General features: G+C 41.4%; 3 protein-coding genes across 5 annotated transcripts; 2 read left to right on the forward strand and 1 right to left on the reverse strand.

Annotated features, from left to right (window-relative positions):
• Window positions 1-239: 239 nt before the first annotated feature.
• Window positions 240-5,276, reverse strand: nkiras2 (NFKB inhibitor interacting Ras-like 2). 3 transcript variants are annotated; one of them, XM_035403922.1, is made up of 4 exons: window positions 5,200-5,276; window positions 4,490-4,627; window positions 2,704-2,945; window positions 240-1,512 (listed from the first exon to the last, which is right to left on the reverse strand). In XM_035403922.1, exons 2-4 carry the CDS (start codon window positions 4,581-4,583, stop codon window positions 1,270-1,272), a joined length of 579 nt encoding a protein of 192 aa, XP_035259813.1. In that variant the 5' UTR covers window positions 4,584-4,627; window positions 5,200-5,276; the 3' UTR covers window positions 240-1,269. The 3 variants fall into 3 exon arrangements, with proteins under 3 accessions (XP_035259813.1, XP_035259815.1, XP_035259816.1); XM_035403924.1 differs by having other exon boundaries at window positions 5,177-5,224; XM_035403925.1 differs by lacking the exon at window positions 5,200-5,276 and adding an exon at window positions 4,849-5,170.
• A 1,204-nt stretch (window positions 5,277-6,480) lies between these two features.
• Window positions 6,481-20,006, forward strand: dnajc7 (DnaJ (Hsp40) homolog, subfamily C, member 7). The gene is made up of 14 exons (XM_035403920.1): window positions 6,481-6,616; window positions 9,400-9,488; window positions 9,964-10,088; window positions 10,360-10,473; window positions 11,352-11,426; window positions 11,687-11,805; window positions 12,613-12,766; window positions 13,528-13,692; window positions 14,023-14,114; window positions 14,525-14,598; window positions 16,022-16,168; window positions 17,255-17,407; window positions 17,889-17,960; window positions 18,061-20,006. The coding sequence occupies exons 1-14, from the start codon at window positions 6,546-6,548 to the stop codon at window positions 18,096-18,098; spliced, it is 1,488 nt and encodes a 495-aa protein (XP_035259811.1). The 5' UTR covers window positions 6,481-6,545; the 3' UTR covers window positions 18,099-20,006.
• Window positions 20,007-20,656: 650 nt separating this feature from the next.
• On the forward strand, window positions 20,657-27,175 carry ttc25 (tetratricopeptide repeat domain 25). The gene is made up of 11 exons (XM_035403921.1): window positions 20,657-20,918; window positions 21,157-21,288; window positions 22,302-22,455; window positions 22,974-23,035; window positions 23,120-23,276; window positions 23,551-23,775; window positions 24,079-24,286; window positions 24,683-24,769; window positions 24,966-25,162; window positions 26,549-26,649; window positions 26,943-27,175. The coding sequence occupies exons 1-11, from the start codon at window positions 20,799-20,801 to the stop codon at window positions 26,985-26,987; spliced, it is 1,488 nt and encodes a 495-aa protein (XP_035259812.1). The 5' UTR covers window positions 20,657-20,798; the 3' UTR covers window positions 26,988-27,175.
• Window positions 27,176-27,984: the final 809 nt, after the last annotated feature.

Genomic DNA, 27,984 nt, shown 5'->3' on the forward strand with positions numbered 1-27,984 from the left:
TCCAAGATGTAAAATAGCTGCACCTTGAAGATAGTTAAAAAAAACATCGCATTTTTTTAAACGAAATCATAGTAGAGCACATTTATGAGCTCAACCAGGTGGGCTATCCCTACTAAAAATACAAAATTGCTATATAAACAAGCGACTGTCTGAATGTGTCTTCAATTAATCAAACGAGAAGCAAAAACATTTACAATAATAAATAAGGCAACAAAAGAGCACACAACAAATCGGAAGCATATGAAGAATGAAAATGGCCATTTACTACACATAAGGATACAGAGTACATTGGAATGGCTTTCCACGGCATTAGCCAACAGTATCTACTTTCTGTAACATAAACATATCTTTCATATTGAAAGAGTAGATGCTTTAGGATATAATGCATAAAACATCCCTGCATGACTCACTGCACTTAACAGTGCATGTGTTCTTATTTCACCAGTGTATTCTGTTGAGACATTACATAAAACAAGATCCTATGTATTCAGAAGTTGAAATGAAAGCAAATGTAGTATTTTTTTTTTAACCAGTTTAAATGTCAGACAATGACAGTCAGCCTGATATATGACCTGATAAATACTATAGACAACAGTAACAGCATTAACCCACAAACCAGTAGTAAAATACATAATGCAACAGTCATGGTCCCATTGTCTGTTCAACCTGTAATACACAGCCATAAATTAGCCAGTGCCATAAGGAAAAAAGTAATATTTAAAAACAAGTTTCATTGACCTGCACAGATACAGTAAATAGGTCTGAGCAGGCACTGAAATTATTGGTCCACATTCAGTCGGTGTACACGGTCTTATAATTTACCACTAAATATTGAGATATGCTTTGAAGGAATGCATTTTTTAACGAAAACCTAATCATTATTTAAATTTAACATGAAGCTACTGTGGGAAGCAGTACGGAACCTTCTGACAGAGTTGGGAGTGCTAATAAACACATGGCTGTGTTATCCTGCCTTATAACTAAGAGCATTCCTAGATTAATGCTGCTAGCTTTTGTTGTGGTCAGATCCAATTTACTCCCACATGCTGAACGGTACACCTCACAAGTTCCATATCTATGTCCACATCCATCCATATTTCCATTATTTAAACAGTTGCAGTCTGCTTGGATCGTCTGATTGTCCATTCATTCTGAGTGTAGATGTGTCTGTCAGTCAATAAGCCTCCTGAGTATTTACGCATGTGTGCGTCTGCCTGTTGGTTGGATAGTAGCTGAAGGCTTTCCCATCATCCCCACTGCTGCTGGTTCTCAACTGTCCAGAGAGCCGCCGCCCTTGTTCTTGTTGCGGCTCAACGGGAAGGTGGACTTGCTCTGCGGCTGGGTCATCTTGCTCGCCAGGTACACGAAGGGCTCGATCAGTGTGCGCCGGTCGGCTACCGACACCTCCCACAGGCGCACCTTCTCTGTCTTGGCCCAGTGTTGTGCAACCTCAGAGTCCACTCTCTTCTGGTCCTGCAGGTCCCCCTTGTTCCCCAGCACCACGATGGTGACCTGTCCACAGCAGGGTCGTCAATCGTGAGTTAACCAAGCCATTAAAATACCTAGAGCTCAATAATAAAAACGACGATGCTGTAGTCATAGCTAGAAGCTCAACTATGTCACCATCATTATCCAACTATGACCAGGAGTAACTCCTTACATCTCCAGCCAAATGGCTCCCAGTTTCATCAGTGAGGGATACGCCTCTCCTCCAACTGGCAGTAGTTCTTTCCTATATTAGGGCATTTTGTGCCTCTTGGATGTAAAATGTTAGCTGGCTCACATGTTAGTGCGCCAGATGACCCTGCATGCTTCAGCTACAGCACTCTTGGTGCACTAGCATCAGTGACACAGTAGCAACTTGTGAAGCACCAATTTCAAATCGAGGTTGGCAAAACAGATGGGCTGCTTTTCTCTTACACTAAAAGCAGAAAAATGCACCAATGCAAAACCAGAAAAGGGAAGATACAGCACCTCTGGGGCTGCAAGGCTATGAGGAATCATGGAGGCTGGAGTTCATGTTCAAAAGAGACAGTGCACTGCATTTATGATAATGGATGATATTACACTGAACTTTTATACACCTAGTATTACCGTTAGTATGACCGTAAAGATACAACTGGAGCTGCGAAGACCATGCAGGATCAATACTGTTGGCCCCTTATTTTTCCACACATATACGACACTCAGAATCTTTGCCTGCCCCATATGCACTCATCATTATTGTAAATCTATATTGAACAGCAGTCACAGGTTACTGTGTACCGCGGTGTACTGAACTGTGATGTTGACCAGAGCAGCAAGATAACTGGGGTAAAACAGACGTGTCTTTCTGAGCTGTTTGACAGACAGGCCATGTGATAGGCTCAGGCGATCCTTTTAGACTGTGAGCATCCACCATCCAATTTCTCCTTCTTCCCTCAGGTCAGTGCTTCAGGCTGCCAAACATTTAGACTAAGATACAAACTGTTCTGTTCCCCCACCCATCAGTTTACTGAACAAACTGTACTGAGAAAATCATCTTAGGCACTAAGCACTATATGTCAGGTATGGGTGTGTGTTTTCTGTGTGCTTTCTTGTGTTTTATTTATTGTATTTGACCTTAATGCTGCACATCAGTTGCCCTCTGGAATTATTAAAGTTATTATTAAATGAATTATTAAAGAATTATTAAAGTCTGAGTCTGTGTAGGACCATACTCACCTCTTTCTTATCACGATAACGATCAATGTCTTTCTTCAGCGCCTCCATGCGTTTGAAGGACTCCTTATTGTCTATACTATAGACCAGTACAAAGCCATCCGCAAAGGAGTAGTAGTGGCGTGGGAATTCCACGCCATCTCTCAGCCCTCGCGTGTCATAAAAGCGGACTTGTTCCCGCACACCCCGGTCTGTCTCAATGGACCCAATGTAGATGTCCTCCAAAGTTTCCATGGGCTCTGAACCTGTACAAACACCCAATCCTTAACTTCCACTGTCATTAGCATTAATATTATAATGTAAGCTACACTATATGGGCAAAAGTATGTGGACATGTGGCATCCAACATCATACAAATTTATGGGCATTAATATGGAGTTGGTCCACCCTTTGCTGCTATAACAACCGACAGTCTACTGGGAAGGCTTTTCACAAATCTAAATTAAACACTTTTTCCAGACTTCTTCCACACTAATCCAAACCCTCCTTTTTGTCATTTTCTAAGTAATGTGTTTCTGTTGGGATTTTCATCTTTCATGTTTTATTGTCCATTTCGATTTACAAAAGTGAATGAATTAATTTGATTAAATGTTATTACTAATTTCTTTCCAGACCTGCGCAAGTACTCTACATTTCTATTTGGATCTCGCTGTCTGGCCAGCGCCATTGTCATGCTGGAACAGGAAAGGGCCTTCAGCAAACTGTTGGGGAAGCACAGAATCATCTAGAATGTGATTGTATGCTATAGCATTAAAATTTGCCTTCACTGGAGCTCAGGGGAACCTAGCCCAAACCATGAAAAACAGCCCCAGACCAAGGGGTGTCCAGATACTTTTGGTCATATAGTGTATGTAGGTACCTCATATCAGAGCACTAAACATTAAACAATACACATTAAAAAGTACATACAGCTGAGTGAGAACTTCCCGTGTGCTTTAGGAAATCGTGGACAATTTATCAAAAATGGAGATACAGTTATTTTGGAGACATGTTTTCATGACACAAATGGCTACCAGTTTGTCACTTTTCATCCCCTTGTCAAACTTCAGCTGACGCCACCAAGGCGAGAGCAACTCCAAGGTTGACTCCAGTTATTGAACGAGCCCTTTCAGATTGCCGTTTTGCTTCACTGTATCTAGGCTTCTTAGCATCTGTCATTTCAGCAGGTAACAAGCATTTCTGGAATCTGATCCCAACCCACAGGCTTTCGAGCCACGCCCACCGCTGTCCACATAGAAAAGAGTGCTACGCCCAGAAACATCCAAAACACGTTTTAGAATAACAAATACAGGTAAAAGGTGCAAGAATTTGGTGAAACTATGTAAAGACATAGATCACCAGTGCATCATAGATACACCTTTACATGGTTATTTTATAATATTTTCAAGTAAAACATTCTGCATAGACTGCCTTTAAGGAAAAAACAAAAACCGGCAGATTCTGCGGTTCTCCAAGACCGTGGATCTGTGGCTCAGGTGGTCCTAGAAATAACCAACAAATCAGCGGTTGTATAGATTGTAATGATAGGATCACTTGTGCCCAGGGAAACTGTGAACTATAGCTAAACAGGCTCTGACAAATCACACAATATAAGCAGCAAGAGTAAAAATCTAACTAGATTTAAGCTATGTGTGAACACAACACTATACTCACCCAGCTTTTCACAGGGCACACATTTCAGAAGCCCAACACGGTTAGTCGAAAACTCAGGATGAAAACTATGATACTAAGAACCACAGATGAAATTAGTATTACTGAAGTATGTGTGGTAAAGAAAGCGCATACTTACCCACAATGTGATTGGCATAAAGCAATTGTTCCAGGACAGCTGTTTTACCTACAGCTGCCAGGCCGCATACCACCACCTTACAGCTTTTCCCCATTACGATCCCTGTCTGATTCTTCGCAGCTCACATCCAACTTTACCCTTAAAATGGATGATACAGAAATGCCACATCAAGATGCATGGTTCAGGGACCGTTAATTCAAGTAACGTCTGATACAGCTAGCTTGCGATGTTCAGTATAAGTAGTCAGTAAGCCATGCTTAACGAAAAATATATATTTAGCGACCAGTTACGAACGAAACTTAACCAGCCCTTTTTTGTTGTTGGGGATAACGCTAGCAACAATAGTTCACAATTATTACCAAGAGCTAGCTAAGCTTTCTTTCTTAAGTTCGTCTTTGTCATTCGTATCATGTTTCCTGTTAAAGACAACAACATTATACAGACTGATGCATCTATATGAGGCTAGCTAGCAAATGTTATCCAGACTAAATAACGTTAGCCAGCTGCAAATGCCACCAATCTACAACCTGAGATCTGCTTAATTGTAGCTAGTCTAATGCGAAAACTTGAATTCGATAACAGAGCCTTTACGTTAATTCATTGAGTTACACTAACCACTAACTAATACCATATAAATCGTATATAAATCGACAGTAATTCACAAATAATAACACAAATGACAATAACCATTGATTTTGGCAAAAACTCACCACCTACACAACTTCCTGTTTACTGGCATAAACTGTCATTGACGTGCATAACTGTCGCGAAGGCATGACCAGCTGTGGGCCGTAGTACGACCCCTGTTGTCAGGAGGTCGTTAATGAAAGTGGTAACGTTGATGCCCGGTAGCACGAAGGACATTTGCTACATTACTTGTAATTATCCGAATATTCAGCGCGAAAGTCTTAATTACGCTATGAATTAATGTCGATAGAACACGAGAGTATGAATCAAGATTACAAAAAAAACTCAGATTCCTATTTAATAGTCCTGTGGCATTTACAAACTGAAATAAATACTTGAAACATACATTTGTGGAATTTCTGAAATAGGTGAATTTTTTCGGTTTTAAAGCAGGGTGTTTAATAGTAAAGGAACTAGCCGGGCTGTACAAATGAAAACTCAACAACTGAGGGAGAATAGAATGTCAACACTTATTCATTATGTTTCTTGACAATTAATAACATGCCATTTTAACCCATATGACGTGTCCTATCTTGTAAAGATAGTTTCCTCTTTTTTACTTCTGCCTAAACTTCTCGTTTCTCCGAGCTTCTTTTTAAGGCTGTATAAATTATGGCCTCTAGTTTCTCAATCTCGTTGGCATACTATTTTATTATTTACTTTTATCATGCTTTTGGTCTTAGCTTTACTTAGTTTGATTTTAATGTCTACCTTATATATTTTTGTAGCTCATTTTGCCCCTTTATCTCCTAGCTCATTTAGTATAATTCCTGAATGTGCTGGTATCCATATGAATTTTAAAACAATGCCCAACTGCTGAATCCTAAACAGAGATTGTAAAATGTCGTATAATAGGAAAATAGCAACCATTATCCCTGTATAAACTGAATATTTATCAGTAATACATTTTTTTAAATCCAATGTAAAATGTATTTATATTAGCTATTCCAGCTTTCTCTTCTGTTGGTTCTTTAGAACCATCCATGAAGATAAGTAGATCTAAAATTATGTAAATTCCCTTTCAACTGTTATTTCTAAATTCCTATTACTTTTGACTACCTCAAGCAGCTCCAAGTTAACCTCTGGATTTGGCAAGACCCATGGCAGAACCACAGTGGGCCTCAATTGCTTGCTTGACAAACCCAATTCCGCAGCCTCCTTCTTCTCCACACAACCAATGCTGCTATCAATTTTCTTTTCTTTCACCCAGAATGGTTCAAAAACTGTCCTTGTTGTGTGATCGTATCCGTGACCCAGTAAATTGACCCCACCTCTATCTGCAGTGCTGGTAATGAAGTTGTCCTGTAGCGTCATTGAACTGAGATTTCTATGGTCCCGGAAGTGTCGTCCTTCTTTCCCCGGCAGTAAAATGGCGGCTGTTGATTGCGATATGCCCATGGAGCCGGAGCCACAAATAATGAGTGAAGAGGAGATGGAGAGGTTAGTAATGATTCTCAATATTTAGTTTTAAGGTCGCATAGAATTCGTACTGTTAGAAATGCTGAAAACTGTAAATAGCTACCACGATTCAGTTCAATAACGTTACATGATCGGTGCCCTGTGTCGTTGGCTGCTATCGGGGCCTAGTTGGCTAACCCCAACAGGGCCAACTTTACTAAAGACTCGGCGCGATTTATTCTACCATTTACAATATTTGGAGATAATGTGTGTCTGACATTAATTTTGTCATCATTAACGAACTACTCAAAATTCACGAAAGGGAAAAAACGTCGTAAATGTCACAGTTATTGACGTTACCCTGAAAAGAAATACAGTAATCGTTATTTAGTTAGTCTTGCCAGCTGGTAAACATGGTTCGATTGAGGACAATCTCAATTGCTTCTCAAAGTTAGCGTTAGCTAACGTCAGCTAGTACTAGCTGCTTTGAGCGCTGCAAGACTTTGATATAAAGAGAAGTCTGCTAACGTTATTTTATTATAGATAGCAGATACAGTTTGTACATTATGCTGGTAACGTTCAGCGATTAGCAGACTGGCTAGTGTGAAAGTCTACCCAGGTTTTCATGACTCGTTTTTATTTTTGGGACAAGTGTTAGCTAGTGTTAAATTACTTAACAAAATGTGCCACTTCCTACTATGCCCACTTTACTTTATGGGTGTTGCTATCAGTAATGTGATTTCAAGTGTCATGTGATCTGCTGTCTTTGATTGCTCGCTGGTTAGTGATACTTCAATTCTGAAATAAGGTGCATGCAAGATTGCTTGCTAAGTTAAAGTAGTCATATTACGTCATTCAGATCGTTCTAGAAAACGTGTTCACCGGTACGTCATTTCACTAAGCAATGTGTTCAGAGCGTTTCCATTCGAGCTGTATGTAACCGGTTTAGGTAGCTAGCAGGGAGTCTACCTAAAAGGTCAACATACATGAATCTTCATTTACATGTTGGTAGCTTTTTCATCCCACGTGAAATTGCTCACACTGCAGTAGTTCGTAATAAATTAATTAAGTTTTTGACTGGTTTACAGCGTAGAGGCATTTGTCAGGTTCATTGTACGTCAAGGGTATTGTTGAAGTGATAAAACTGGTAATGTGAGCCTTTTAAGGTGAATGAACTCTGGACAGGCATTGCTGGACCAGTTCTTTTCAAAAGAGGCAATGGAGATAATGTCTTAATTATCACCGCCTGTTCAGGCTACTCTGCTCTTCTTAGAATTTGACATTGCTGCCATGGATAGCCACAATGTAGTCAAGTTCACTATTTACCTTGAATATAAATTACTGCTTAAGTTGTCTTTTGAAGTAGGCCTATATGAAAATCAATTTTAATTGTGAAGCTAATGGTACTTTTTAGATTGAATCCTAAAAGCAAGATGATAATAGAATGTAAATTGCCTGTACTGGGCAAGGTAAGATTCACACCCTCAAATCTGCACCCTCTGATGTCATTTTTAGATTATTTGCATAATTCGTTATCATTGAGTAGTTCTGTTCTCATTGTAATTGCATCCTAAGCAAAGCTGAAGATAATTCTAGAAGGCAGGAAAGACCTTTCCATTTGCGTACAATATTTGGCAGTCACTGTGTATGACCTGCCAGAAGGTGTGACTCTGAGGGTGTGACACTGTGTGAAAATAAGGCAGTTTTTTATGTGCAGCCTCCAAGGGTAAAATGTAATTTTTTGCTGAGCTCTGCCAGTGTTAGTGTGTCCCAGTCAGGATGCTGTCCTGGTTTAAATTTCATGTGCACCATTTGATTGCATGTAAATATAGTTGTTGCACTGGGCATCTTGCACATAGAGCTCGATACCATACCAGTAGAATTAAGAGCAGTTGGCCCATTTGTAAGATAATGTTTGTACTGTCAAGTACAAGTAACTTGTATGATACTATTTTTGGCTATCTGTTGTACTTTATTCACAAGAGTTCCTTATCTCAACCAAGTGATTGGTCTGCTCTACAATGGATATGAACTTTCTATTATTATTTTTTGCATAGCTTGACCGTAGTTGGTTCAGTACATACACACATACAGTACACACACAAAACATGACCCAATTGAGACTGTGCCATGTGATTGCAGCCATGAGGGTTTTCAGAGTAAGGAGGCTTGGGAAGGTCTTGCTGCCACAGATTACAGTGAACAGACCCTTCTGTTCCACCAGCCCCATAAAACCGTCGTTGCCGCGTCCTGAGCAGTTTCTCCGCTCTGATTGGATTACGCCATCTGGCTGCTGCTCCGGCTGCTTCTGCTCTTTCTATGTTTAGCCCGGGGCCAATGAGCACAGTCCTTCCCATCTCTGCAGTGAAGTGGACATGACAATCATGCATTCATATGTACTGCCTGCAGAGCTGAGCTTTGATTTGAATAAAAACTGCCATCTTACAATTTGGAAACCTCCTTTACTAATAACAACTCATGTTTGTTCTTAGTTGGTAACTTTTTCTAAGCACAATGTTATGGGGTAAATCAACAGAATAATTATCTCAAATGGATTATCACCTCATGTTTACTAAAACCTCACACATCAGAGACCAAATTTGGTTGACAAAAATGTGACTATAGTTAGCCTAATGCTGTGCTTGACAAAATACTAAAAGTAGCAATTTTTCACATGCTCAGACTCATGTTTGGGCATTAGTCACAAAAAATGTTCTTTTTTTCCAGTGATGCAATTCCTTTAGTGCATTTTTTGGTGAGTGATTAAAACTGTGAATCTCTTTTTCTTGGTCTGTCTGTGTGTCTGTTTTTTTCATGCATCCCAGAGAGGCAGAAGGCTTCAAAGAACAAGGGAATGCATTTTACATCAAGAAGGATTACTCTGAAGCATACAACTACTACACAAAGGCTATAGGTAAGACTTTGCTCTCTCTCAAAACTGGATTGTGAGTCACATACTAAACGTTTAATGCTACTTGAAGCCACTTATGGATCCTTGATTAACTTTCAAGCTGCTGAAATGTGCCTTGTTTAAACCCTTTTAAAAGTTTTTTGTACCGGCTTTGAAAGTATTCAAGATTGCTCATTTGAGCATAAGCGACCCCTCAGGTCTGAAATGTAAGCACAGCTGAGAACAGAAGCGTTTCCTTTACGTTACTGGCAAACTTTTTGTTCTGTGAACGTATGCTCTATGAATGTTGTTTACTGAATTCTCTGTCAATAAAAAGATTAACTTTAATTTGAACTGTTTGAAGTGGTGGAGATAAACCTCAGTGCTTTTCTTGGTGAGACCTGGGAAGTGGGTGCTGAATTGATAGCCTGTGATCTATGGTAACAAGTGAATTTGTTTTGATCTGTGACTGTCGATGTGAATTGAATGCCTCTCACAGACACCTGCCCGAAGAATGCCAGTTACTATGGGAACAGAGCAGCCACCCTGATGATGCTGAGCCGATACAGAGAGGCGCTGGAGGACTCCCAGCAGGCCGTGAGGCTGGACGAATGCTTCATGAAGGTCGGTGCGGAACAGGGTTGCCAAGCTAGCGTAGCCTAAGTGGAAAGTGATATTGAATGGACTGATATTTGTGAATTTTGCAGTGGAAGCGTACTACTGGACAAATGGGAAATGCACAGATCTTAGAGACTTGGCTGTCTGTGGCATTGTTTGGAAGCTGTTCAAAATGTCCATTGGTTAAATGAAAAACAGTCATTTGATTTATGGTCCTCCCTCACGCCATTCTCCATATTGAGTCGTGCGGTTGTGAGCACGTTGCATCTGCCCGCAGGGTCATCTGCGAGAGGGGAAGTGCCACTTGTCTCTGGGAAACTCCAGGGCTGCCAGCCGCTGCTTCCAGAAAGTTCTAGAACTGGAACCCGACAATAGCCAGGCACAACAGGAGGTGGGTCTCTCGGCCAGTAGGATCAGGGGCCAGTTGCACAAGCTGTGAATAAGTGAGGACTAAGCCTAGTTTTAATGTAAATCTCTAAGTTACAACTTGTGCACTGCTAAAATAAAACATGTTGCACCACAAATCATAGCTGGAACATAACCATATGTATAAAATACATATTTTCTTGACCGGGAATAACAGTGTAATTAATAACGTTTCAATCGCAGAACGGTTTGAATATATTGAAGAATTGCTTGAAAACTATGCCCCCTGATCTCACCAACATTATTAATATGGATGGGTTAAAAATAGGACTGTAAACCCCTTAGTTTGGTAGAAAAAGGCGTTAGTTTCTCCATTATAGCGGTGAACTAGGTGCCATATTGGTTGCTGCAGTAGAACCAAGTGGTTGCATTCGTTTCCCATCATAGAGTTCAGTGATTGGATCAATGAACATCAACGTAATTTTGTGCAACCATACATTACTTACGAAGAGCTCACACCCTACTAAGCTCTAAGCTTTGTGTTAAGGACACGTGGTGCAGCCACATTTAGTTGCTGCGTAGTTGTAAACTGACTAGTGCCTACTGAGCCTGTAGTGTGAGCTTTAAGTTCCCGTAAAAGGGAGAACTTGCGCAAACCTGTTACAACCCTACCCAGGACCAGTAATCTTTTCCTCATGTTGACCAAGGAATTGCCTTTGTTATATTAATTACATGTATTATCAAACATTCAGAATACTCTAACATTTATGATATGATTTTAAGTATGCGTTAAGGTGCCAGTTCATAATCAAACAGTGTCTGGTATTCATGGTCAACATTTAGGCTGCATGCTTGTTGTTTTTGAATGGTAATAAACCCGTTGCTTTCCCTTGTTGGTTTCAGGATAAGAATGCAGAAGCCGTGCAGGATTTTGAGAAGATGGCGGAGTTTTGCTTTGAAAAGAGAGATTTTAGAAGGGTATGTTTTCCGTCTGCTTTTCGCTGGCCCATTTAAGTTGTTGTTTGTTTCTGTAACGTACTGCATAGTAGTGCTATGACTCCTTACACTATTGTAAATGCCATCAGAAGCTGGGGTGAGTGTAAAGTGTTCTATAACTACTGACCTGTTTATTAAGAACTGTTGAAATGACTTTCTGCAAGGGTCACAAGGACAGCAGTTTTCACAGTTGTGTAGTTGGAAAACCACGACAGTGCTCTGACTGTAGCTGATGCATTTAGGTGGTCTACTGCATGGACCGCGCCTTGGAGTTCGCCCCCGCCTGTCACCGCTTCAAAATCCTGAAAGCCGAGTGTCTGGCCCTGCTGGGCCGTTACCCAGAAGCTCAGTCTGTGGCCAGGTACAGCATACTTGGGCTGGGGTCTGCTCCCCCTCCTTACCTAAACACACAAGCACTTGGGACACCCAACAGGGCAGATAAAAGCTGCGTGACTGATATGGAGAGTCATACATGTCTTTAGCGTATAGGCTATTATCTAGAACCCTGGTTGTCATGGTTTCGTTGACTTTTAATCAGCTATACATGTTGAGTGTTATTCAGTGTTAAATGCTGGAACAGTAACTTTAGTGCAATGCATTCAGTGGTTCACTGTGCATGTGACTAATAAATGTATTGCATGAGTTAGGAGGACATTATCTCCAAGTATCTGTTCAGTACTGAGCAATGCTATTGAAAAAAGTGGGTAAGCGTGAAAATACTTGTGGGTTTGAGCTGGAATTGGTACTATTTTCCTCACTGTGTTATATAGGTCACAGCAATTGCCTTTATAATTGTGCCTCCGGTCTAATCTAATTCCCTGTGGAATCTACAGTCTCCCACATGACACTAGCCCGTTTTCCACTGGGCTGTCGGGGATAAAGCAGGCTGGAACTGTCCACAACGAGGACTAAAATGGTTCCTGGAGTATAGTGCGTTTGCTTTTCCCACCGCACCATGACAACCATGAAGATTATGCAAAGTAGGAGGAAGTGACCATGAACTGCATCTATTGCATAGAACCATTCACTATCACGTCCATCTGTTTGAGCCAGTCCTGTTACCGTGGTCTTTAATTTGGACCTGGAGCGCTGGCTCCTAAAACCCTCGTGGGGAAGACCTCCCCACGTCGTCGGTAGCCCGTCTGACTCGCGTCTCCCCCCCCGACAGCGACATCCTGCGGATGGACTCCACGAATGGCGACGCCCTGTACGTGCGGGGCCTGTGCCTGTACTACGAGGACTGCATCGACAAGGCCGTGCAGTTCTTCGTGCAGGCGCTGCGCATGGCCCCCGACCACGAGAAGGCCCGTCTGGCCTGCAGAGTGAGTGCCCCCGCCCCCGCCCCCCACGGGACCCTGCTCACATGACCGCTGGACCAGCACAGGGGCCGTCCGCTGGTCTGTCTCCTATGAGTGAAAATCAATCTTTCTACAGGAGTTGCACAGGACTGTGGACAGATGCAGCTGTGTTAAGGTGCTATGTAAATGTTAGGCAAATCCCTTTACGTTCCTCATACAACAGCTTGATTGTTCTGCATCGAGTGTTCAAGCTACTGTTCATTATTTGCACACTTGATTTTGCTCGTTTTCGCCCAACAAATTCTCATTGCTGTGCGGAATAATTTCCATTTTACTAGTGGAATGTGTCCCCTATGGTGAAATGCATAATTAGTCAGCAAGGAGACATTTCAGCACACAGGATGTCAAAATGGTAATAATGACTTTGTCATCCACCCTGATTTGTAATAAACGACTTCGTCATCCACACTGATTTTCAAAATCAAGAAAAAATGCTGTTTAATAGTGTAAGTGTAATAAAGTGTAAATAATTTTTTACAGATCCAAATCTTTTCAGTTTAAATATTTAAGCTTTTGCAAATAGTCATGAAGCATACATCTCATACCATGTTATTTCAAGACAACGTTGAGCTTTTAATATCCCCTTCAGAATTAAAAGGTTTGGTTGCCATTTTTCATGTGGTGCAATATGCAGCAGATGAATGCAGTTTTCCATACCTGACTCTACCCTGTGCAAGAAGTCTGATTGGCTGTGGCTGACTTGTACTGTCATCTCATCCAATCAGAATGCCAAAGCCCTAAAAGCCAAGAAGGAGGAGGGGAACAAAGCCTTCAAGGAGGGCAACTACGACGAGGCCTACAAGCTGTACTCTGAGGCGCTGACAATAGACCCCAACAACATCAAGACCAACGCCAAGCTCTACTGCAACCGGGGCACCGTGGGCTCCAAGGTGAGGGTTTACACCGCGAGAACAAACGTAAAGCTCCAAAAGGTTTCACCAGCTGTAGGCTAGCACACACAAGCCACTATCAGGTCCGGGGTCCTGCTGGTCTGGTGAGGTGGAATGATCCAAGCCTCACTTTGTCAGATTTCCAATGAGCCTGAAACCGTTTCCACAGAAAAGGGACTCTGCTTAATTGTTTGTTTTTCTCTCCTCTCACTGTGGGACAGACTGAAGCAGCAGCCTCTCCGAAACGGTGATAGAGGTGCTGGGCCTCCCTGCGGCTCGTTCTCCCTCGATAAATGTGCTTTCTCGTTTTTCGCTCTCCTCTCTCCGCAGCTGAAAAAACTAGAGCAAGCCATCGAAGACTGCACAAGCGCCATTAAGCTGGACGAGACGTATATCAAAGCCTACATGCGAAGAGCGCAGTGGTTTGTGGTTTTTATTTTTATCTCATGGAGTGTCTGTCGCAAGTCTAAAGATGTAATGTTAGCATCACATTTCTGCCCAAGTTGTAATGAGTCTTTGTAAGGAATCCGGTTAGGCCAGATGAAACTGCCATTATAGGGGCTCGTTGTCAAAATGTGTTCGGCCCTGTGGATTTAGGGTAAAATAAAGTGTTCTCAGGGTTGAACCCTTTTATAAAAAGACGTAAAGCACCACCAAGTTCATCATTCTATCATATAAATACGTATATCCATGTAATCATTGCAGTACGTGCAACAGTTAGCCAGCAGGAACGGCATGTTACCATTTAACTTTTCAGAGATAATAGGCTGTCCGTGTGATCTGTTTTGGCAGCGCAGCGAAATAAACATCAGTGTGTTTATTTGATGCTTAGCTACATGGACACGGAGCAGTATGAGGAAGCTGTGCGGGACTACGAGAAGGTCTATCAGACAGAGAAAACAAAAGGTGAGCCAACCCCTGAACATATGCACATTCTAGCACGGCCTTTCCCAAACTTTGGGAAGGTGCACAGAAGAGCTCCTCCCCAATTTGTACACGTGACCCACAATGATTGACGGGCAGAAATTTAATATTGTGACAATGAGATTTTTGGACAGTCTCAGCCGCGTGAAGGCTATATTTATATCCTGCCTGCAGGAGGCCACAGCAGCAAGCTGAGGCCATGACTGGCCAAATGAACACATGACCTGTGTGCTTGGATGTGAAATCTTGAAAATGAAACTATTGGGGCTGCCCGGTGGTTCTCTTACGGTTCTTCTACCGCATGTATAAGCTCCCCCACCTGGTGTCGAATACAAACCGTGTCAGTGCGGACAGTGGCCGGCAGCTCTGCGCGGCAACACTAAATTTGCAATGGCGTCACCCTGGGAAGGGAGGGCTTCTGTTGGCTTGAATGGCAGCGTTTCTTCACGCGCCAGTGATTCCCTGCTGATCCGCCTGTAGAGCCGCAAGTGAAGTATCCTCCACTGACTGGTGCCAGCGAGCCCAACTTGCAGACTGCAGCGTGGTGATCAGCAGCAGTTGGTACCACCTGCTTAGAGGGAGAGCACATGCTCGTCTCTGCTCTCCCAGGTCGCCAGCAGAGCGTGAAGCGATGAGCAGTGATGATGAATGTAATTGGACGTTCTAAATTGAGAGGAAAAGCATTTAGAAAAGCTGCTAGTATACGGCTCTGGAGCAAGCCAGACGAGAGCCGTATGTGCAAAGTACACTGCAATATCAAAAGTGGGCACCAGATGGCGATCTAAGAGTAAAACATGCAGGACCGAGGGCCGTTGGTTTGGTTGCTTTTCTTTGCTATAACATTCTTGTAGAACGGTTTTATGCCAATATGGCTAATTGTTTTGCTGTTGCTACAGTTGCTATTACCAAAACAGTTTTAAAGCCGTGCACCAACTAGCTTGTTAGCTCGATTAGTGCTATTTCTAGCCAAGTATTCTCCTAACATTAGCTCAGTTAAATAAGTCAATAAAGACAGTGACAGATGTTTATTAACTTAAAAATAAGTGAAATGAAATGTGTAAACATTGCCTGTACATTGTACCAGTTTACTATGCTTTTATTGGTTCAACCTCATTCTTAATAAGTAATGAGATGCTGCAATGAACTATCGTGAGGTGGTGTCTTGATTCTACTGTATGAATGTTCTGTTTCTGTGATTGGCTAGAGGACAGATGTGACCCTGCCTTGTAACCTCTTTTCTCATAAACAATTCCACTTCTGTGCTAGCTTAGCATAACAGACTGAATTGTGAATTGGCTTCCCCTTGCCCAGTCGAGCAGGTGGCCGAGCAGTTGTACTTTTCTGGCTTGCCCAGGGCTAGCGTTATTTTTGAGCACAGCTTAATGTATGCACCTCTTTTCCCCAGAACACAAACACCTCCTGAAGACTGCGCAGTTGGAGCTTAAGAAGAGCAAACGGAAAGATTACTACAAGGTGCTGGGGGTGGGCAAAAATGCCACAGACGACGAAATCAAGAAGGCGTACCGCAAACGGGCTCTAATGCACCATCCAGGTACGGCAAGCCCTGTGCATAGCAGCCCGGCAGAGACCATGCTCTCTCTCAATGGGATCGGCTTTGCCCACTATGTGTACATGTACTCTCATAGCAGGGGCTCTGTCTGAAGCAAGATGCCATTGACAGTAATAGGAGAGAGACTAAAACATGTTAATAAAGCTAAGTAAAAGAAAGGAAAGGGGGTTCTGTTAGAGGCTGGGGTTTCTGGGTGGTTCATCCTGTTATGGCGTTGTATTAGTATGTAGATGGGACCCATGGTCTGGTATCCAATCTGGACTATGCCGGCAGCCACTGTGGCCGGCAGCTACACGGAGCAGTGCAGGGTTTTATATGGCATTGCAGTGGTTGGGTAGGTTTCAGCCAGCCCGATAAAATAATCTCACCATGCACCAGCTGCCCCTGCTGCACTGCAGGGTGCATGCAAGCTGCAAGTCTGCCTGTTGACTTTTCTATGAAGCATTTTCCTCTGCATGCAGTGTGCTGTGAAGCAGCCACTGATATTGCATGCTTTCCCTAATGATTGCCAGAGGTTGTGGCAGTGAGTTCAGAAATAAGATTGAGCATTCCACATTGAGGAGCAGGGGGAAGGGCATTAAAAAATAGTTGAGGATGAAACTGAGTAACCAGATGTTTAGCTTCAGGCTGCTGCATGCCCCCCTGTTCAGGCACTGCTTTAGTGTGTGTATGGGCCCCATGGATTGGTATCAAATACAGACTGCGGTCAGTGCTGATTATGGCCAGAAGCATTACAGAATTACACATAATTGGTGGTATTGTCCAGGGAAGGAAACTTTCTGCTGGCCAGGATGATCGTCTGTCATCGCTTACCATTACTCAGTTCTGTATTAGAATTAATTGCAGTGGTTATGGCGACAAGTGTGTCTGGTAAATATGATTGGCCATTATAAACCAGGAGAAAAGAGGGGGAAAGCACAAAAAAGTTAGCATAAAGCAGTTTTTCTGTTGGGCCGTTTTGTGAAATGTTAATGCGGTTTGTAATACATTCCACAAAGTCGCAAGAAAAGAATGTTGGGAGAAGCCATGGTGGGAGCGCAAAAACAAAAACGCACTGTTTCTCGACAGATCGACACAGTGCAGCCACCCCTGAGGTGCAGAAGGAGGAGGAGAAGAAGTTCAAGGAGGTGGGAGAGGCCTTCACCGTGCTGTCTGACCCCAAGAAGAAGTCCCGATATGACAGCGGCCATGATCTGGAAGACGATGGCATGAACGCAGGAGGTCAGTCTCCCCTCTTCCTTTAGTGTTCAGCAGGGTCCCCTGAGTTAACCCAGAAAGAATGGAGTAGACCATTTTGGCATGGTCCAGCTTTTCCAGGAGTTTCTGTATCTGTCTTTGTAGCTTTTTCAAGCCCTTGCGTCAAGCTGTGTTTTACATCGAAGGTTCACAGTATAATGTGCTGTAGTTATTGTTTACAGTATCCACCATTAATGAGTTATTTTCCCTAACTAATTTGCATAACTAACATTTGTCACTGTTCATTGTGGAAAACAATGGATAAGGCGACTGTATTCAGTGCCTTTTTTATTGGCTGATTCAGTTTCAAGTTGAAGGGATTATTGCACTAACTCAGCAAATGTGCACAGAAGAATAAGTGGCAAATATTGGGGGTTAGCTGACATTCATCTGTCATAGTAGTTTGTCTGGCTCAATAGGTTTGCCTGCATGTTGTAGATCCACATGAAGTGTCTCTGTCTTCCAGATTTTGATGCCAACAACATCTTCAAGGCTTTCTTTGGAGGTCCTGGGGGATTCAGCTTTGAAACAAATTCATGTATGTATACCTTTATATACTTTTATATATTTTTATTTTTCTTAGAATAAAAATTTGGTATGGATAAGCATTCTTGTTTTCCCTCCTTTTTCCCCTACAGCATCCGGACCCGGAAATTTCTTTTTCCAGTTTGGCTAAAATGGAGGTTCCCAGTTTGTATGCAGTAGCCCCATCATGGACATTATTCACTCATCTCCTACCCTACATTCAATGTTCCTGACATTTGTGCTGCTCAGTCTGGTGCCATGATGGAATTCGTATTCACGAGAAAAACTAAAATTAAAAATAAAAATGTCCCATTTTCTATTTTAATTTGACAATTTGTCCAGAAATCATGGATTATTATTTTGTGATGCTGCCCTTTATCATTCCAGAACTGGACAGAAAACATTGGATTTCAAATTCAGCTGAGCGAAGTAGATGGCATGCTTTCCTTTTTTAAAATGAAAAACTACTTTTTGTAAGGAACAGGATGGTATGCATCAAACAATAGTCCAATGAAAGTTTTCCTATCATAGTAGTATGGCGATTCTCAAACTGGCAATGGAGTTAAAATGTAAAGTGAAAACTTATATTGTTCAGAGACAAGATGTTTATACTCTCCATAGCCATAAGAAGCTCTGACTGAGTTAGCTTTGTAACAAAAATGTTGAAGCCCGCACTGGCATAGAGTGTTGTGGGTGGAGGATGGGGAGTGTGTGCAAAACTTGAATCCCATTGTAGCCTTCCATGATTTATTGCCCGAGTTCTCACAAAGCATCTTCAGGGTTTGAGGAGCGTAATTCTGAAACGTAGGCGCACTAAGAATATGTTAGTAACAACAATGGCATGTGTAACCCATTGGATGAAGGTGTTGTGAATACAAGTCTGTCGTCATGTCTGTAGGAGCAGAATTTTCACACGTTGAGTAAAAAAAGAAAAGAAAAAAAAAGATTTTTAGGCTCTCATTGATATTTGAATCTGCCGCATTGTACATTTTACTGGAATGTAAAGTGATTTATGTTCATAGTTGATTACGTTTTTTGTTTTTATATATATTTATTGTAAAATCACAAACCGTAGTCCCCACGGTCAAGGAGAGTGGGTGATTTGCTCAACTGGAATTTATTTAATTTTATTTTTTGAGAATTTCAGAAATACTACCCCATTTGAAACTCCTACTGAAGTGCAACCACTTTTTTTTCTTTTTAAAAAAATTCAAGTCCAAAATAAATTTGTAAATAGAAAGTTCTTTTGACCCCCCTCCCCCTCTCCAGAAATTTTGGTGGAGATTGCCCTGCATTGGTGTTGGTCCTAAAACATTGTGGATTGATTACCATGCATTTTAAGGTTAGCCCCTGCTAGTCTGTTCTTTCTTCCTTCTGCTTGGGTTCTTCATATTGGTACTGAAGTCACACTGTTCATCAGTCAAGTCTTCACTGTGAAGTGGTGCCTTAGAGACGACTGCCCAAGGTCAGGCACAAAGATTGCTGTGAACTTGCCTCCAGTATATTTACACACACATACAGTATAAACCACCCTTTTTAATTTCGACACTCTGCAGGAACTAAAGTATAATGTGAAAATATGTGCATAAAAGACGAGATTTGCTTTGCAAGAATGTTATTTAGTGTTCAAGGCCAGGATATAAACAGTCTGAATGGACCACTTGCTCCTGCATGGCTTGTATCATTTGGCTCTTCATGCTCTTGTTTTTTGTGCTGGGTCACGTGGCAGGGTCTTGATGTTGAGACATACTTGTCTCCTAACTTTGGGATCTGCTCCAGTTGAGGTTGTTGTCGCCTCCTTGTACCAGTACCCGTGCCTGTCTTGCACCAAGGCGATGGAAAAATGTTTCAGTCCTCTGATTCCTTTCCACTTGTATTAATAAGGTGGAATGTAACAGTTTGTGAAGAGAAAGACTGTACATTGTAATGACTTGATGTACTTATGAACCATTTTTATAATGAGTAGTTATAACTATAGTACAATTGTAGTAATATACTGGGAGTGCTGCCATACTTTTTTGTTGTTTTGGTTATGGAAATTAAAGAATCATTTAATCAAGTTTTTTCCCTTTGTTTATATTATGTAAGGAATAATGTAATATAGACTAAATCGAAAGGACTCCTAAATGTTCCTAAATCTAATATAAAGTTGAACTTGGGAACATTCCTAGTTTTAAATAACTTTATGTTCATTGGAACAATTCTAGATGTTCTAAAGACCAACGAATAAAATGTTATATAACAACATCATAATATCTTAGGACTTAAAATTTTCATACATTATCTAAAATTTTCATACATTATCTATCCGAAATTAACATTCATGAATATTAATTTCGGATAGATAATGTCCCTTTGGTTTTTCCTATAGCATCTTAGTGACATATCATCTGTCATCATTGGAGACAAATTTTCGCAGAGCCTACTTCAGCACAGTAATTTTACCAGAGTAACGTAGGTAATTGAGCTTTTCAGAAAATGCAAGACCCGATAAGTATTCCCAAGGGGAAAGTAGCACGGTGTGTGATGTCAGCTAAATGGCCCAGTAACGCAAGGCGACAAATGTAATTTTTGATCAGACTCGTTTTTCATTATTCTAGGATACCATACATTTAAAGTTCTGACGTTATTACGTTAGTCTGATTATTATAACTAAATTTCAGTATCCGACAGTGTAGGCTACTTCCAGAACAGTCTGGAACAATGTAGCAAACGCAGAACTAAAAGCCTTTCCCAAAGTAATAAATGGTCATTTGTGTTTGGCTGGTTGCTAGGATACCGTTAACAGTGCTCGGCTTACACACGAACGTGGCTTTTGGTTTTGAAAGCAGGGGAAAATAACACATTAAAAATGTCAGACAACGAGGAAGGCGATCAAGTGCCAAAAAGTTCGTTTTCTACGTATGTTGCGGAAGGCGACCAGCTTTACCTCAAAGGAGAATTCATCAAAGCCATAGAAAGTTATTCAACGGTAAGTTTTGCTGGATAGCTTTATAGCTCTAACGTACACTTACCTGACTCTGAGATAATTGAGTTTGTCCTTGGAGCTGTTGCCTACACTGTAGTACTATGTTTGTGAGAGATACGTTTGGACATTCAGCGGTGACGTGAGGAGAACAGTCTAATATTTTTTTATTTTTTAAGATAACTAGATATCGTTTCAGGAAAATGGTTTTAAATTTACTGCAATAATATAAACTCTCTTGCAGGCATTGGTGCTGCAGCCGGATGACAAAAATTGTTTGGTGGCAAGATCCAAGTGCTATTTGAAGATAGGGGATTCTGTGAGCGCTTTGAGGGATGCTGAAGCTTCTCTAAAAGAAGACAAAGATTTTTTTAAGGTGCAGAAGTTTGTAGGTTACATGTAAAACATTTGGGAGAGAGAGAATGCTTGCTATTGAGCTATATCATTGAGCATTGTTTACATTTTGTGAATTATAAGCATGGAATTACAGTGAGCTCCAAAATGTTTGGGATGATACGTGCTTGTCCCTCACAATTCACATGTGGATAAAGTGCAGATTCTCAGCTTCTATTAAAGGGTATTTGTATACATTTTCATTTTACCATATAGAAATGACAGCACTTTTCATACATATCTCCCCATTTCAGGGCACCATAATGTTTGGGACAGATTGCTTCACAGATGTTTCTTATTAGCCAGGTGTGTTCAGTGGCTTCCTTAGTGCACATATAAGAGAGCTTTCAATATCTAATCTTGATTTGAGGCTTTTGATTGCCTTTGGAGTCTGTATTTGCTGTTTATCGAGATGAGGACCGGAGTTGTGCCAGTGACAGTCAAGGTAACCATTATGAGGCTGATAAATAAGTCATAGGCCAAATGTTAGGCTTACCCAACTGTTTGGAGCGTTATTAAAGAGAAGAAACAGAGCCCTGGTGAGCTCAGTAATCACAAAGGGCCTGGTAAGCCAAGGATCAAGACCTCTACAGTTGATGACCGAAGAATTCTCACCATAATGAAGTACCTGAAAAGCCTGCAGAATTCTGGAAAAACGTGGAGGGGGTGTTCTAGTTTGAGCAAGTGTGGCTGCCACAGGTGCTGTCTCACTTGTCTTCAGTAATGATGTAACTGCTTATAGCAGCATCAGAATTAATTCTGAAGTGTACAGAAGCATCTTCTCAAGACGTGATGTAATTACTACATGGTGAAATCAAAGTGTAGCTATTAAATACCCTTAAATAAAAGCTGAGAATGTGCACTTTAACCACATGTGAATTGCTTGACTACAGAGCCAAATCAAGAATAAAATTTCCTTGTCCCAAACATTATGGAGCTCACTGTATGTTAGTAAGTGATAGTGATTGTCAAATAATTCTGTTCCAAACCCTGTAGGGCCTGTACCAAAAAGCAGAGGCTTTATACACAATGGGAGACTTTGAATTTGCCCTAGTGTTTTTTCACCGAGGACATAAACTGCGTCCAGAGCTCCAGGAGTTCAGACTGGGCATTCAGAAGGCTCAGGAGGCTATTGACAACTCTGTTGGTAGTAAGTACAACAAGTAACTTGATTCATAGAAGATGAATTCAAAGAATATCACTTATATTAATATCTCAGTATTTAAAATATCTCCCATGTTGGTTCCTGTTTCCCATTTCCTGTGCTGTCTGGCACCAAAGTCTCCCATTTCGAAAGAGTGTTTATACTGTTCCCAGCATCTATGGGTATAGTTTTATCAGTCAATAATATGATTTGAAACTTGAATTCAGTTGAATGTGAGTACATTAATGTAAAGCAACCAGAAACATCAACCAGAATTAAACCACACCCCTGGATGCCTAGAACATTTAACGCCCCTAAATAAAGACAGCGAGACTTCTGGGACCAGAGGGCCAGCAGCAGCTACCCTGTAGTATATTGCTCCATTGTGTTTTATTTAATCTCTCCTAACAACACAAAATGTACACAACATTGCAATCTTTTGTCTTTGTGGCACTCAGGTACATAGTCAGCAACTGACTTGTGTTGTTGCACTGATCAAAAGATGGGTAATATCTGTTTCCCAGGTCCTTCATCAGTGAAGCTGGAGAATAAAGGAGATCTGTCCTTCTTTCACAAAAAGAATGAGGTGAGTTCCTCTGATTTGTTGTCATTTGGAGACTTTGCACCCACTGATTAGGTTCATGTGATGCTGAAGTCTTCTGACTGGCAGGGGAAGACCGTGAAGCCAAAGGGTCTACCACGCACCACAAAGAAGGAGCAGAATCAGCAGAATAAGAAGAGTCCCAAGAGCGAGAAGACAGCCAAGCAGCTGCTGGGGGAACTCTACAGTGACAAGGAATACCTTGAGAAGCTTCTTAAAGATGAAGGTGATCTCCCCAACCACAGGCTGGCCTGCAACTATAGTTGCCATTTAAGCCTTGACTTTGTAATTTGCGATGAGTTTACGCCAGTGGTACGCAATTGGCATGTATTAATTTATAAAGCTACATTGGCCAATAAACTGTCTTTACCAAGACAGTTGAGTTTAACCATGCAGCTGTGATTCAACTCTGCTACCACTTGGTATGTACTGTGCAATAAAATAGATTCTCGTTGCATTCAGCTACCGTTTAATCACCGGGATACTTGCCTGCCATGCAGATCTCATCAAAGGAGAGATGCGTAACGGGGAAAAGGTCCAGGACCTCATCCTCAACTGCATCAGTTACCTGGACACTCGCACTGAGTTTTGGCGCCAGCAGAAACCAGTTTACGCTCGAGAGAGGGACCGCAAGCTCATGCAGCAGAAGTGGAAAAAGAACCAGCAGAGCCTGCCCTCGGACCCCACAGGCTATGTGCTGAAGAGTCTGGAAGAGATTGATGCCAGTGAGTCCCCCCACAAGTTAATGAATATGGTTGCAGTAAGAAACCAACATCACTTATAGACACTTTAGTTAAATATTGCACTTCAGTCTTGATACATTTGAAATAAATTGTTTCTTGTTTAAATTTTATGTTTCTGCTCCTATGGAAGAAACAACACAACATTCTGAATTGAAGGTTATTATTATAACGTTACCGGAATAAGTTAGGATTGTCAACTCCCCGCTCAGTATTACCCATACATTTTTTGTTTGAGACCCATTTAAGCTCATCATGCCACCTCTTGTGGTTGTGCTGTTATGTCAGCTATGGCTGCAGGCAATGTCATGGAGAGCCTTAAAAAGGCACAGCGGGTCCTGAAGACAGTTGAGCGCTGGTCAGAGGAAACTGTACCCAATAAGAAGGAGGTGCTGGGAAACCTGCACAGCTGCATCGGAAATGCTCAGATTGATCTGGAGGACATGGACGGAGCTCTGGAGAGCCACAAGAAAGACCTGGACTTAGCCAGACAGAAGTAGGTAGAGGGCCTGGCCTGAATCTCATTTTATTTGTGGAATGTTCATGCTAATTATTTATTTATAAGGCAATAATACCCCCATTGTAAATTGGAGTGTCATGGTCAAATTCTCAACCTGGCTTTCATCATTCATGATTTGTAAAAGTCTTTACATTCCCTCAGTGTGTCACCACTTGAAATCAAGGATGTCATCAGGCATAACTTGCTGTAGTCCTGCTATAGATATGCATTTATGCATCATCTGTGGGAGAAATCATGTTACGTTTTATGTTTGCTGCTCAAATGTAAAATGCTTTGTGAACAGAAATTTTAAATTGCATGTGATACGGTGTTCACATGATTTTTCTTTTCATCTTGATTATAAGTGATTTTTGTTTCTTTTATTTTCACCAGCAATTTTACAGATGCAAAATCGAGGGCTTTGGACAACATTGGACGAGTATATGCCCGGATTGGGAAATACATGCAAGCAATCGAGGCGTGAGTGAACAGTGAATGTGTTTTTTTTTTTTTGGCGCTTTCCTTATTAATTGTAAAACTTGACTTGCCTTTATTGTGTTTTAGTTTTTTTGTTTTGTTTTCGTTGTCTTTGTGATTCAGTTATGTGCTATATTCTGTTATCTCCCATATATGTATTCATATTGATAGTCAAATGTTGTTTAACTGATTTTTGCAGCTGGGAAGAAAAGATCCCTTTGGTCTGTAGTAGTTTGGAAAAGGCCTGGCTGTTCCATGAGATTGGCCGCTGCTACCTTGAGCTGGAACGCTTTGAGGAGGCCCGGGACTATGGTTCACGCTCGCTGGAAGCCGCTAACGAGACCAGTGACGAGAAGTGGCAGTTGAATGCCAGCGTGTTGGTGGCTCAGTCAGAGGGTGAGGTGCAGTTTATCAGTGTTAGTGCTAATAGCTGTGTTCCTAATAAGTCCATTTGTAAAGGTGGAACCAGAATCCATGTAATGTTATTACTGATTGTTATCAGCAATAAAATACAATATATCACCAAAATAAATATGAAATATCAAATTGTATTATTTTAATGCGTGGATGGATCCCACCTGGGATCGAATCCAAATCATGCCAGTGGCAATTTGGCCAGTAGTCCCACAGGTGGACATAATTAACAACAGCATCGCCCAGGGTTAGGGAGAGTTCAGTCAACCGGGATCTATGTCTCATCACTCTCTAGCGATCACAGCTAGTCGATTAAATGCCTGGTCTGCTTGGCAAAGCTGCATATGAAGTGTCTTCCTCTGACTCATACCTGTGCAAGCTTGGCTTTGTGGGTTGTGGTGTGAAAAGTAGCAGACGGTGACAGCATGTGTTTCTGTGGAGAATATGTGCTTCTCACACACATGGTAGGGCATTCCAAACTGGGAAGAAAATGGGGAAAGAACATTAAAAAATATTTCAAACTGTAATCATGAGCAAAGTGAGACTTACAAAGTCTATAGGTACGTTAATCTGTTTCATTTCAAGGCCAAAGGGTGCCAAGAGGGGCCTTGACAATAACACGTAGAACCTCAGAACAGTCAAGAGTTATTTCAAAGGAGTTTAATTGCTATTTTTTTCAGTAAAGTTCAGGATATTGTTCTATTCTTGTGAAGTCACATACTGTACTCTACAGCAACTTTACATACAGTGCCAACCATAATGTTTGGACATATTTTTCTTGATTTGGCTTCGTACTCCACAACTTTAGATTTTCAGTAAATAATGGTTAAAGTGCAGATTCTCAGTTTTTATTAAAGGGTATTCCAAACATTATGGTGCCCTATGTATAAGTGCTGTAATTTCTACATGGTGAAACTAACGTGCAGCTATAAAAAATACCCTTAAATTAAGGCTGAGAATGTGCACTTTAACCACATGTGAACTGTTTGCTTACAAATCTAATTATGGAGTGCAGAGCCAATTTAGGAAAAAAAATATCATTGTCCAAAACATCATGGAGGGCGCTGTATAATACATTATACCGTATCATTCAGCATTGTTTCTTACAAAAGCAGCATTTTGCGTTGGAGGAGTCCCTGCTCTTTGTGTTGTTATATTTTATATCTTGTCTCACAGAAGTTAAAAGCTCTTTAACTCTATGCACCCTGGATTCAAAATGAGGGCACTTTGGCAAATTGCTCCAGAGGTGCTAAAGGTGAAACAGGTGAAGGACAAATCTAGGTCAGATCAGATAAATCTGTGGTTCTGTCCCATGAAGGCCTTGAATAAATGAGTATTAAAAGAACAGTTTGTGCGTCTCTTGTGCAGTGAAGCTGGGTAACCACAACTCAGGCGTGGAGCACTTTGAGAGAGCCTTGGAGTGGGCCAAACTTCTACGTGACAACCCTGCCAAGGAAGCCATTGAGAAGGTAATGAGGTCCCAGGTCTCTATTCATAATTGCCTTCCTGAGAAGGTAGGCTCCTTCAATTCCATTTGAAACACTTCTTCCTTCCAATTCTCATTCAGTTCTAGTTCCATTCCCATTCCCAGACTAAGAGGGCTTGCAGTTGACTTCACAGTTTCACTTTACTTCAGAAATATCTTTGTTCGCCTGTCTAAGCTGAACTTCCTCACAATATTACATTTCCACCGCAAGAGATTCCATTTCACAGGTGAACAGAAGCGCACTGATCAGCACTGTTGTTGTGTCTCCTCATTCAGGCACTTACTGAAGCGAGGCAAAACCTGACAGAGGAATCAAAATAGATGCTTGCCAGAAGGTGTCGGGTCAATGTACTGCAGAAGAATAAAGGCTGGCTTAAGTTCCTGGTGTTTTTTATTTTTACGTACAGAATGTGTGTGTCTTTATGGCACATTTTGCCTGTGCTGTGTCATGCTTTTATGGGCCTTTCAGTGGATATTAGGATGTGAAATAAAAATAGAATCAATAATAAGTTCTCTGTTAGTGTTTATTTGAGCATAATTATTTCAAGAATTTTCCATTTTTTCTGTTGATGCATTTAGTGCTTAAATATTTGTGATGAACTTAGTCAGTTAACAGTTACATACACATGTAGAAAACCACAGTGTGTTTATAGTACTGTGAACTGCTACACTGAAAGTGACCAAGCCGTATAGATACTAGGGGTGCGTCCAAATACTCAAAAAATGTATCCTCCTTTCCTCTACTACCACCTCCTCTCCTCCATACCCCAGAAACTGATCTGTGTGCCCTCCCTTCCTCCAGTGTCCCAGTATTGGAGGAGACAAGTGAAGTAGCTTCAAACTCGGCGCTTCGCCTCCTCCCAGCGAAGGAGAGCCTAAATTGATGTATGCTACCATGGAAGTCTTTTCACAAATTTGCCTAAATATCTTGCGAATTGAGGAAATTCAAGTTCTCCGCCATGTCCACTTTCTGAAGTTTGGTTGTCAGATTCTGTGGGATGGTCTTTCAATCTCTCTGGGCATGAGCATGATGATGTCACCCAGAAATGTGAAAAGACTTCCGCGGTGGCGTGCATCAATGTATTCTTTGCCAGAGGAGACGAGGAGTTGAGTTTAAAGTCACTTTACTAGTCTCCTCCAATATCGGGACGCTGAAGGGAGGGAGACCTCATAAAAATGAACCTTATTGAAAACGAACCACCGGCAAACATGTCCGCGAAACATTGTGATCAGTATTCTCAAAACAAACTTTGTGTACTTTGTTTCATGTCACTCCAAGCCACTTGCATCCTAGCATCACAGCATTGATTATTGCCCT

The sequence above is a fragment of the Anguilla anguilla genome, chromosome 2 (genome assembly GCF_013347855.1).
Source record: "Anguilla anguilla isolate fAngAng1 chromosome 2, fAngAng1.pri, whole genome shotgun sequence".
Taxonomy (NCBI): Eukaryota; Metazoa; Chordata; class Actinopteri; order Anguilliformes; family Anguillidae; genus Anguilla; species Anguilla anguilla.